Source organism: Lagopus leucura, unplaced genomic scaffold (genome assembly GCF_019238085.1).
Source record: "Lagopus leucura isolate 7727_CA_CO unplaced genomic scaffold, USGS_WTPT01 111-10_obj-0_obj, whole genome shotgun sequence".
NCBI classification, from domain to species: Eukaryota; Metazoa; Chordata; class Aves; order Galliformes; family Phasianidae; genus Lagopus; species Lagopus leucura.
Genome location: NW_024968987.1, coordinates 37,007 through 49,465, shown reverse-complemented (window position 1 = coordinate 49,465; position 12,459 = coordinate 37,007). Strand labels below are relative to the sequence as shown.

Genomic DNA, 12,459 nt, shown 5'->3' with positions numbered 1-12,459 from the left:
TCTGTCTGCTGTTCCATTTGGCTTTTTCAGTTCAGTAGCTGCAGGGGCACAGCAGACCAGCAGTTTGATTGAGGCTTATTCAAGTACTCTTTATTTTGCTTTACACTGCTCTCATTTTACCAACTCCTGCAGAGTTCACAAAGAAGGACAGAGAAGAGGCAGAATGCCCGCACAGGGTGTTTGTGAGCTCATCTCTTGATGTTTTCTTAGATGTCATTGTGATGAGCAGAGTTCTAATGAATTTTCTCACCTAAGATGAAAGAATTTGGGTTGATGGGTTGTCGTGTGCTCTGGTGATTTGTTTTTTGGTTGTTCTTTTTATTTTTTTTGTTATTTTAGGTGTGAGTTTCAACAGTGTTTATACCCAGATTTGGAGAGTGCTCCTTCACCTAGCTGCTGATCCCTATCCCGACGTCTCCGACTTGGCAATGAAAGTTCTCAACAGCATTGCCTACAAGGTATGCCCTTCTGTGTGCATGTGTGTCCGTCAGACTTCTGTGTGTTGGATTTCTTCATGTTTAGGCACAGGGTAGGTAGGCTGAGCTGCACGGGGCCATTGGAGGGGCTCTGGTAAGCAATCCTAGTTCAGTCTGACTCTGTTTCTGAAGGAGCTTGTAGTGTTTCGAAACGATGAATGCTCACGTGAAGTCTTGCTGACGTAGAATAAATAAATGGGGGAGGGCCTGGGGTTGTAAATTAGGTACAGACCTTAGACAGTAGGTCTTGTTTTCAAGTGTACTTATCTGATCAGTCCCTGGGAGAAACCTTCGATATCCTTCATTAAATTATCCGTTTGCAAACCGATTTAGATTATGCAAGTGGGACTGGCCTGCAGACTGAAGCCACAACGGCTCTCCAATCCAGGTGAACTAGTACATGTGAGTCAGCATGCAGACACCCCTGCCACTACTCACCTCTCAGCCAGGCCTCCCCGCCTAACCACCATCCTCATCACATCTCATCCTCCAAGGATGACAAGATGTCCCTGGAGGCTGCCATCACTGCTGTTGGGAATTGACAGCTTGGGGAGCTGGAGCAGCACCCTCACCTCCTCCCGAGGCGAAGCACCAGGCCACCCCAGAACATCTTCTCACCAACTGCCTTCCCCCCGCCCAGCAGCGATGTCAGAGCTCTGACTGCAGCCCTTCCCCGTGCTTGGATTCCACCTGTAGTTGCTGTAGCATCCAGACCATGAGCCATTCCAATGCGAGATGGCGTCTCTTACTGACGATTGCTAATGAATAACCCTAAATCTTCAGTTGAGGCTTCTGAGCTGAAGTTCTGCAGTAAGAGATGCCAGCATTGTGCACTGCCATTTTTACGCCTTAGAGATTTCTTGCTTTTCAATCTGATTTTCCCTTGAGAAAATAGTTACTTATTTAAATTCCTCCCTTTGTTTTAAGCGTACATGTCAGCGAGTTGGCAATGTCTGTGTTTGGGGACAGGGAATGGTTTTGACAGTGGGGGTGGTGAGGTCAGTCCTCCCCTGGTGATTCTGTTGTACAACAAATTGCTGTCAGGCACAAGGTTCCAAATGAAGGTGAATAAGAAAAGTGAAAAGATTTCCATCTCGGCTGGAGCTGCACAAAGCTGTTTTGGTGTTGAATGTTGGAAGGCTCTTTGCAAAATGAAACATTAGTCTGACTATGGGATTTAAAGGGCTATAAAAGGAAATGGATCTGCTTTTTCTGACTTACCTATTTTTTCAGGAATGACTCCTTTGCTGGTGGAAAGAAATGTATAAATATTAATAAAGGTGCAGTTGTGCCCTGCAGATGTCTTTACCAGCACTGCTGTGGTTCTGCTTAGCCAGCAGGAATGTTGATCATTGTGCTGTGATATGCGTAGGAATGCTGTGACTGTTTGATAAATTGGGTGCTGGTTCTGAGAAGTCTGGTCCTAAATTCTTTGCACAGGAAGGAATCCAAAAGCTCAAGTGGATGCATATCGCACATCTCATGCTCTGCTTCTCACACAGCTGCTCTCTGAGGCAATGGCTCTTCAAATGGTTTTGTATTCGAAATAATAAAAGCATTCCCATTTATGAAGATTTCCATCTGGGGTCGCTCCAGTGAATGAAGCTTATTTGTTCTTCTTAGCCACATTTGTTCTTCTGTTAGCCACAAGTGGCATGAGGCCAGCATTTAAACGTGCACTTTGTCCAATGCTTTGGGCAGGTGCATGTATGGTGGCTGTCTCTTCGTGATGCTGTGCATTTGCTGTTGCCAGTACAGCAGCCCAGCTTCTCAGATGGATTCCTCCTGTGGAATCTTGTTAGCAGCCCTCCAAAATGGAAGATGAGGCTTCGGACCGTAGGTTCCCATCACAGCCAGTGCTCCCACAGTGAGCAGTGCTGCCAGGGTTTACAGCCCCAAATCCATCCTCCTCTGCTGGCGTGAGCCTGGATCTGTGTAGGAATTGCTGTCACATCAAGGAGATTATTAACCATGACCTTGTGTCAGCTGTACACTGAAACCTTTCCTTGGTGCTCGTGGAGCTTGGGCTGCAGGTGGCTGGGAGCTGCCTGGGTCCCTGCACCTCCCAGGTTCAGCACATGCAGATGCTGTGTTCCCATTTGGTTTCTGAATATAAACAAAAGTTGATTTCCTTGATTAAAAAAAAGCCCTGTTTCACACTAAGTAAAGCACTTGGATGTTCAGGGGTTTAGTCCTATTCTTCTGGTTAATACAGAATTCAGGGAGAAAGGCTTCATTTTGGAGCTTGGACATCTGAAAGTTTCCTCTGTTCACAGAACAGAATGCTGCAATTTGTGTGGCTTTGGTGTGTCTGCTGTTTTTCAGCTGAAGGAGCTTAACAAAGTAGCCATGGACTGACATTTGGGAATGGCCACTGGTTACCCACATCTTCATTCTTGGTGAACTGTTTAGCTGCAGAACGTTGCCAGGCTCTGTGCTTTGAGTCCTCATGATTTTCCAATATGTTTTGTACCATCTTTTGTACCAGGCATGGAAATCAGTCACCCTGAGGGCTGTGCAGGCAGCACCGGTGCAGCGTGAGGCTGTGAGCAGTAAGCACTGCAGCACTGTGACAGCAGGGCAGTGCTGTGTGTGATGGGGTTGTGCAGGAGTTCAGGTTGTGTCTGCATTTGTAGAGCAGTTATTTTTGTTTTGCAATGAGGCAAGTTCTACTCAGTGCAACGGAGCCAAGAGTACAGCTCTTTATCTACAGAACTCCAGTGGTCTTTAAATAGGGCGATGTCTTTCTGAGCAGCTGGTGAGTAGGTTGCACAGACGTGCATGCTTCCTGGGTTGGAAATGTGCAGTTTTATTTCCTGGGCTGATTAGACATTGCTGGTTCTCCCACAGATTGCTGCTGAGTTGTGATTTATATTCATGATGCAGATTGGAGTGATACAATCTCATTCCCAGCCTGATCTTTTAAAAGTCCCAAGCATGGTTTTTGTACCAAAGCAAACAAACAAACAGGAGCTGGTAAGCAGCGTTGGCCTTTTAAGACTTTCTGAAATCAAAATTAATTAAGGAAAGTTTGCTTCCCTCCCAGATTGCCTCACCCAGCTGTTTTTAATGGAAGCCTTGAGGCTGAATTGCCCCAGCAGCTATTCCTCCACTGACATCACTCTTGGTACAGCTTTGCCATGCAGGAGCGAGCGATTCTGACAGCACACTCTTTTTTTCTTTCCTCTACTGGGTGTCAATTTGCAAAGTTATGAATTACCATTTCCCCTCCTGAAAGAGGTGCTGTGACGGGCAGAGGAGCAAATCCCTGGGAAACGGGCAGCCGCAGCCTCCAGCAAAACGCTGTCATGTCACTGAGCTGCAGCTTGCTTCTGGCAGAAAAGAAATTCCTCTGCTGTTTCCCCACGAAGAAGGAAGGCTGCTGCCACGTTCCCCTCAGTGTGCCCCTTCAGCACACTGTCACTGGCTCATCTTGTCCCTCCGCTGTGACACGAGGGGACCGGAACTGTTTCAGGTGACAGAGATCTGACTGCAAGAATCTGAAAACTGAGTCTTCTGTGACTAATTAGAACTAGCAATGAATAATTGTCTGTGACTAGTTGTTAAATTGCTTCTGCTTTCCTTCCGTTCTCTCTGATTTCACGTCCCAGCTGCTCACTGAAGACCCCACTGCACTCATGACTGTGATGAGTGGCGCTGGGGCCTCTCTCACCTCATTTGGGAAGGAGAAAAGTAGCCCCAAGTCAGCCAGCCTGTAGGAGGGGCTGGGCCAGGCTTATCCGAGGCCGTGGCATTTGGTGTGTGCTCCTGGAGCCAAGCAGGTGGTGGTCAGGGCTCGAGACCTTGAGCAGGTGGAGCTGGAGCTGCATGCTTTGCTCACTGCCATCCCCTGGCCTGCATCTGGGACCTTTTCTCGGAGGAAGGACAGATGTTTCTTTCAGGATTAGGTCTGTGTCAGCCTGCAGGAGGGCCTGGCTGTGCTGGGCAGAGCTGTGAGCAGTCCAGCTATGCAGACCTGCTGCCTTCCTATGCAAGTTGGTGTGGATTGGTGTGTAGGGGAGGGGCATCCTGCAGTGACTTCCACGAAAGCTCAGCTCCCATTAGCGGAGTTGCAGAGGCAATGGGAGGCAGATCTGTGCAGCTGCCAGATGTGCAAGGGCAGTTGTGACCCAAGCATGAGATGCAGAATCAGGATGGGTACTGCAGCCATGGGCAGTGGAGCAGTGCTGGGTGGGAGCTCCGTGCTGTCAGCTCACCTCGTGGTACAAGTTGTGCTGTGGGTCCTGGGCTGTGGCTGCTTTCAGAAGAGGCTGATATGTTGGTCAGTTATGTCTCTGTAAGCAAATGAACGATGCTGTCTGGTAAGTGCTGTCAGACTCCAAGAGCAGCAGGATTGTCTTACGTGTTCAAAACTGCACAGGGACTTTTCACGTATATTTTTAAACACCCCCACACACACTGATAGAGAGCTTAACTTCATTGAACCCCAGGTGTGCAGTTGTATCATATAATAAACCCCTGCAATGGCTGTTCTGCAGTCCCAATCAGCACTCTGTTGTGTCTTTCCCTCTAGGCAACAGTCAACGCTCGCCCCCAGCGCATCCTGGACACGTCCTCACTGACGCAGTCAGCGCCTGCCAGCCCCACCAACAAGGGCATGCATATCCACCAAGTGGGGTAAGTGGGCCCAGAGCTCCCCATCAGGAGCCCATGGGGGTCTTGTAGCTTCTTGGTTTAGTGCTGGTAAGAGGCTTAGGAACAAAAGCTCTGGGGACAGGTGGGGAGTTTCTACACGTTACTCCTTTTAGGGCAAAGCATAATGAGGCATGCTGGTTATATAAGGGTGGATTGAAGGGACGTGTTGAATGTTGCTGATTTTACTGATGCACTCTGACCTGAGGTATCCAGATTTCCCATTGAAATCTGATCTCTTTTCTCCAGTTTCAGCTAAAAGCCAGGGTTGCCTGGTGGTCAGCAAGCGATGCCTAAACTCAGTGAAACTAAGGCAACAGTGTGAGCAATGCTAGGCTTAGAAATGTGATTCCTTCCCAAAGGATGCTGTCCAAGGGAAAACACCTGGCTTGAGATCTGGCAGCCTCACAATCCATGTGCAGCAGTGAGATTCAAAGTTGGAAAGGAGGGCTCTAAACTGCTCAGTGATGCTTTTAATGTCTTCTCTTAGCATTATGCAACCGTGCAATTGCACGGATCTCAGTTTGCACGCAAATCAAAATGCTGCCCTGTGGTCTGCCAGGACTCCAGTCACCACATTGCTGGTCACTGTGCCATGGTCACAGCCATTACATGGGGGTGTGTGACTGCTTAGCCTACAGGTTCCCAGAATTTTGCTTTTCTGAGTTGGCTCAGTCAGGATTCACTGCTGAGATTTGTAACTTTTTTGGACTGTGTGTTTGGATTGTAGAGGAAGCACAGCAGTGAAGGATAAGTCTTGTCAGAAACAAGCAAAGTAAAAGAAGTCACATAATTCACATGCAGGAGTTAAGGCAGCAGAGCAGATAATGGCAACGTAGCCAGTGTTAGCCTCTGCCCTCGTGTTTGGGGGTTAGCTTTGTTTCTGCTGTGAGAGGGAGCATTGAACTGCTTTCTGCTTGTAGAACCGGGCTGATTCTCAGAGCTGGAAAGCATGTCAGAACTGCAGTTTAGTGAGACGTGCCAGGTGTCAGGGGATACGTATCAGAGAGGTTCAGAAAATGAGGGCAAGTCACATGTCTGCTGCTATCTAAATCCTTTTACTCTTTTGATCTGTAGAGGATCACCTCCAACCACCAGCACAAGCAGCTCCAGCCTGACAAATGATGTGACAAAGCAACCGGTCAGCCGGGACATCACGTCTGTGCGACCTGCCAATGTGGGCAACATGGGGGTTCAGTACACTCCCCACTCCCACCAGTTCCCCAGAACAAGAAAAATGTTTGACAAAGGGCCAGAGCAGGTAAAGAGACTTTGCTTTCAGTTCTGATCCCCTGCTCCACTGGGTTTTGTTACACTTTCTGTTCTTTGTGTTTCATTTCTGCATATCCTTCATCCTTCACTTCTAGCTGCTGCTAACACCAGGGTAGCTTCTTTTAACCAGTAAAATAAAAATGGATTAATATTTTCTTCGGGATATGTTTTATGACTCTGATATAGGACATTACTCACTTCTGCTGCCACCAAGAAGCGTTTAATCCGAGTTGATTGTTTATTCTTTCACAAACATTTGTCTGCCTGAGCGACAGTGCACAGCTGCATCTCTGTCAGTTGCTTTTCCTCCAACCTCAGCAAAGCATGGACAGAGGCTGACAAAGGGACAATTCTTCCTCCTTTAACATGCAGGCAGATGTTTCTCTTGAGATACTGGGAGATGCCCTTGCAGCAGCAGATTCACCTCCTTTACTGCAGATTCGTTCTGTGCTTGGCAGCCTCTCTTTGCTAACCGCAGGAGCAGATGTAAGCCCAGACTGGCACTGGGAAGACCAGAGCTTTCTACAGGTCACTGCTGGGATACATCTGGCCAGCCAAGAGCTGTGGTGTCTTTTATTTTCAGCATCAGGCCAATAGGGGGTTTGCACCCATGTTAGCATCCAAATGACAGTCATCAGGTACTGGGCATTTTTCCATTTAGAGAAGCATGAAGAACTGATTTGGTGCCAAGTGGAGGAATGCAGTAATGTGCACAGTGGATTCTGAATGTCACTTTCAGTTGACTTTAGGTGAGTCATCTCAGACAAGTATGGTTGGGTCCAAGCACACTCAGGTGCACTTGTGGCCATCACTCAAAGGTAGCAGTTGGCAGTGGTCATAGAATCATGGAATGGCCTGGGTTGAAAAGGACCACGATGATCATCTAGTTTCAACCCCCTGCCATGTGCAGGGTCACCAACCACCAGACCAGGCTGCCCAGAGCCACATCCAGCCTGGCTTTGAATGCCTCCAGGGACAGGGTATCCACAACCTCCTTGGCAACCTGTTCCTGGTCAGTGCCCTGGATCCAGCCGGCTGACAGTGGTTTGATGTTTGCTCCTCTCTTCAGAGCATTTCCAGGATGTTTCTGGTGCTTGCTCTGTGAGAGGAAACTGGAAAAGGCATTATGGAAGGGGAAGCTGGGAAGTGGCAAGGTGTGTGTTTGGCAAGCCACAGGCTGAGAGTACATTGCAGATTGCAGGTTTTCTGACTTCTGGGAATTAACTGTTCTTTATTAAAGTAGCATTTGCGTAGAGCCAATGCTTCTGTGTGATTCCAAGAAAGATTTGTCGAAGCATTAATAGGAACACCTTCAATTCTAGCGGGGATAGCAGCAACAGCATGGCTCATAGTTCAGAAAACCTGAATGAAGCCTGGGTCAATGGAGTGGTATCTCTTTTTTTTTTTTTTTTTCCTTCTTTTTTGATGTCTTATGCTTTATAATAGACATTTAATGCACAATGTGGCCTTGATCTGAAGGTGGGTTATCCTGAATCACCTTCCCCTCACCACTGCTTCTAATGCCAGGTTCTTGTGTAGACCATGAGAAACCTCATCCTGGGAAGTTGGTTTTGTGATGCACAAACACTTGGGTTCATGATTCATGCTGTAGCCTGGCTGTGTCGTGTGCTGTGCAGAAGAGGTTGTTTGTGCATTTCTGAACAGCTAATGTAATGACAGTGGTTGTGGAGCTAGACACACAAATCTTGGTATCCTTGGCAATGTTTTTGAGGGTTTTTCTCTGCTCACAGATCTGCCACAGGCACTCCGGGTATCACTGTGTGTACAAATTGCCCGTGCAAGTGAGATGGACGTGGGGTAACATCCTGTTCTCTTTCTGGACAGACCACTGATGATGCTGATGATACCGTTGGACACAAAAGTTTCATTTCAGCCACAGTGCAGACGGGGTTTTGTGACTGGAGCGCGAAGTACTTTGCTCAGCCTGTTATGAAGGTAATGCTTGGTTGTCTTTCTGAATCATGACACTGCAGCTCCTGAAAGGTTGAGGTGCTGGTTCTTCGCATAGGCTAGTGGCCTCATCTGTTCACTTTGCCTTCTTTTCCTCTTCTGGCTGAGGAGGGAAAGGAATGGATGTATTTCTATCATCCTGCTCTGGTGAGCTGTGTGACCACTGCCTATCACAGAGAGCAGGAGAGGCAGTGAGAGCCAGAAAGGTCAGGTATTAGTAGGGACAGAGCCCAAGCAAATGCCCTGCATGCATAGAATGCTTTCAAGAAAGAATGTAGAAATGAGGGGTTCTTGAGTGGAGATGGGGACAACAGAACTCACCCTCCCCTTGAAGTGAGGCACGGCTCTGTACTCAAGTGTGACCTGGGAGCTGTGCTTACATGCACCCAGTCTTGATTCCTTTACCTTAGCGAGGAGAATGGCTATTGGAAGTCTACAGGACAGCATGGGGAAAACTTCAGAAGAATCATTATTCTTTTCAAAGTTCAGCAACAAAAAAAAAACTTACTGCAGCAAAGAATGAGGGTTGTAAATGACAAATCTCCATTGAGATCTCTTTAGAAGCGAGTGCTTTCTGGCAACTCTAAGTTGGTTTTATGTGAAGTGAGAGGTGCACAAAAGCTTTATTCTAGGAAAAAAAAATAATAGACAAAAAAATGAGACAAAACAAAGCTCTTCAGAGATGAGCAGAGATGGTCAATGACTGGAAATAAGCACTTACATTCCCAGAATCTTTTAGCCAAAGATCGGGTTTCAATCTTAAGCGTGAAATCAAAGTAAGCATCAAACCTTGCCTTGGTATTAGCAACCACAGTGAAGGTACCTTGGGATTCAAGCAGCACAAACTGTAACAGAACTTTCAGCTTAACTTTTGGAGGTGTTGCAATTAATGTGAACTATAATGCATCGTTTGTATTAATGCCACCACCTGAGCGACTCAGCAGTGGATGCTTTTATGCAACCGCTGATGTTTAAATCTTCAGAATATGCAAAGAAATGGCACATTTTACGTGCTGCCTCATCTAAGAATTGCCACTGAGCCATCTGTTACTGCTCCTTTCCATCTTTAGGCATGTTACATTGTTAGGTGTTGAGGTGAGGTAATTGCCCCCAAGTTTAAGGCTATCAGAAAACCGGTTACATGGCAGCGAGGTTTCCGTGTAGCTTTAATTTGCTTAGAAAATCACCAGGAGGAAAAACTAGATGGTAGAGCGATTGCCTGACGCTTCCTGAGCTGCTAGTGAAATTAACTTTCTTCTGATATCATTAGCAGAATAATTCATTAGGAAATACATCTGGCCCATGGGGCTCGGTCAAGCTTTATAGCGGGGTTTTCTCGCATCCAGATGAGTTTCAGTGTCTCAATTCAAGTCCAGAGGAGAGTAAAAGAAACACGGGAGGATGTTCTTCCATCCCTTAGTTCTTATTAAAAACATTTATCTACTTTCTAAGGAAAAAGAGGGGTGTCTTATTAATGCAATAAATCACAGTAGACAGCCAATCAAAATGCAGTTTAAATGTGTAGATGGGGAGCTGTGTATGTGTGTGTGTGTATATATATATATAGATTTAGTACTCCAAGTGCATAAAATTAAGAAAATTGGGGGAGGAAAGAAAACATACGGAGTGTTCTCATACTAATTCATAGGAGCCAGGGAGGGGGAGTCCTGGAAATGAAAATTTCAGGCTTTCCTTTTCACTGTAGTGAGTCCCAAAGAGTTCAGTGTCTCACCGTGAGAATTGAGATGCTCCAGGCTACATCCCTATGCAGAACATGGGCACAATGCTCTCTCTCTTCAGCTTTTACTCTAAGAGCAGGAGTAGCAGTATGTATGTTCTCTTAGTTCCCGTGGTTTGGGTTGGTGACATTCACTGCCTTGGGTTGCATTTTCTGAGCACAGAGCATCCTCAGCAGCAGTGTTTTAGGTAAGGTTTGCTCCAAACAAAATCTGTGTTTCCTAATGGAACGAGGAAGTGAATTGATTTGCCCATTACTTTTGTAAAACAGCCTCAAGAGGCCAAGTGGAGGTCTTTGTGCCAAGAAGTTTGCATGTTATACTGACTGCAAGGGAACTGCATGGGGCTTTGTAATGAGTGGGTGGTACATGTGCAAGGGACAGGGAGGCGTCCCTCTTCTACAGCTTCCTTTGGCACATCTCGATCACTGCTTGTGTAACCAGGCAGCCCTGGCCGTGCTGTAACTCGAGTCTTGGCTGAATGTCCAAAGAGTGCTCCTTTCTTAGAATCTGTTCCTGCAGCAGTGAGGAGCAAACAGCCATGACTTGCAGCTGCTGTCTTTTGAGAGCTTTAGCCTCATGAAAAAGGCAAAGAGTAAAGTCTGCAGAGTGCTGATGGAAAAAGATGACGTTGATGTGCAATTCCAGTACTTCATTTGGAGATGCTGCCTACCATCATAAACAGGGAAAGATAAGACAACTATTCCTGTAATGAATAAACATAAAATGACTGTGAGTGCATCTTAGTCATATTTAATTTATGAATTCAGCTTTGCTTCATAGACCTCGCTATGAGAATGCTTTCATTGGAAAGATGGAGGGATTAATTTCCAGCGTAAATCAGTGGCTGGGATTCAGGCCATCATAACTGCCTTTGATTTATCGATTATCTAATCAGATACACGGAGGAAGAGAGCACCGCACTGTAAATTCTCGGTGTGCCAGGAAAAGCAGTTACCTACCACAGCCCTGATCTCTGCAGAAGTCGTTCCTCTTCCTAAAGCTGGGATGGCAAAAGGCTGTTCTGCTCACCACGGGCAGCCTTGGACCGCGTGGCACAGGAAAGCCTTGTTGCCAGCTGTCAGGAAGCCCTGAATCGAGGAGAGCAGAGCCAGCATCTGCTGCTCGCAGGGCTGGCAGAACATGCAGGCAGGAGCTGGGAAGGATCCTGGAAGGTGAGAATTACATAAGGAATCCTTCCTGAAAAATCCCAGCCCTCACTTCAGCGCTCTGTGCTCTCTGTCTTGGCTGTTGCTCAAAGTCCTGGTGGAGGAGGGAGCCCTGTGTGCGATGCTGCAGTAACACTGTGCAGGGACAAACTGTATTTACTACAGGAGCAGACTGCTGAATTTTCCCCTCTCCCATCCAAATACCGACTTCCACGCCGACGTGGAAGGAGGCTGTTAAAAAAGAGCTGGGTTGGCTTTCAGATGACACCACTTGGTGGGAGGTTTGGGGATGGTCGCTGGTTGATGCCTGAGTGGAAGCTCAGAGATGCAGAGAATCGCAGCCATGTCGTGATCCTCATCGTGTAGCACAGTTTGCTACTCCCACGTACCTCTGGGAGCTCTGCTCGGAGGAGAGCTGAGCAGCAGCCAAAGCCCGGCTGTTGTTTACTAAAATGACTTTCTAATGCTTAAATGTGAGCTGGATGGGAGGGGAGACAAAGGCATGAATAATGAGCCTAACTAGCTGGTTCTTTTGAATAATAACTTCTGGTTTTCCAGCCAGAAGCAGCTGAGCTGGAGGTCACCGCTCTATTACATGCATGTCCTGACATAATCCTGTGCTTCTGCACCACCAGAAGTTCCCTTGCGATGTGTTCTGTGGGGTTACAAAATCATCACAGAATCACAGCATGCCTGCGTTGGAAGGGATCCCACAGCCCTACCCCTACTGCGAACTGATTGCCAGCTCAGCCCAGGCTGCCCAGAACACAGGCACAGCCTCAGGCACCTCTGGGGATGGGGCACTCACAGCTCTGGGCAATGCCGTGGCCTCACTGCCCTCTGGGTGAAGAATTTCCTCCTCACATCTGACCTAAGTCTCCCCTTTCTTTGTTATTGCACCCAACCCAGCTCTGTCCTGCAGGCTGCTGGGAATGGGAGAAGTGCTGCATTGCACTGCGTGCTGCAGCTCTGTGCTCACTGCAGTGCTGGTCTGTGGGCTCAGCTCAGAACCACAAACAGAACCACAAACTCTGTCACCTGCAGCACACCGAGCTGAACTGGTACCGAGCACCTCTGTGTGGTTACAGGTACTGGCAGTGATCAGTTGAGTTCAGCAGATCTCATTGTAAGAAGAATGTGTATTGCTGAAATCAGATAATAAAGCAGCTTTCAGCTCAGCCT

The 12,459-nt window shown here is 47.3% G+C and overlaps 1 protein-coding gene across 4 annotated transcripts in view; it reads left to right on the top strand.

The window, feature by feature from the left end:
* RPTOR (regulatory associated protein of MTOR complex 1) overlaps positions 1-12,459 on the top strand; it is a 118,624-nt gene that overhangs the window by 85,188 nt on the left and 20,977 nt on the right. For 2 of the 4 annotated variants that reach the window (XM_042894864.1, XM_042894863.1), the window contains exons 21-25: positions 340-458; positions 810-878; positions 5,011-5,114; positions 6,207-6,390; positions 8,247-8,357. In XM_042894864.1, the coding sequence (XP_042750798.1) occupies positions 340-458; positions 810-878; positions 5,011-5,114; positions 6,207-6,390; positions 8,247-8,357 (587 nt within the window). The remainder of the gene's footprint in view (positions 1-339; positions 459-809; positions 879-5,010; positions 5,115-6,206; positions 6,391-8,246; positions 8,358-12,459) is intronic. The other 2 variants (XM_042894866.1, XM_042894865.1) reach the window with 1 other exon arrangement.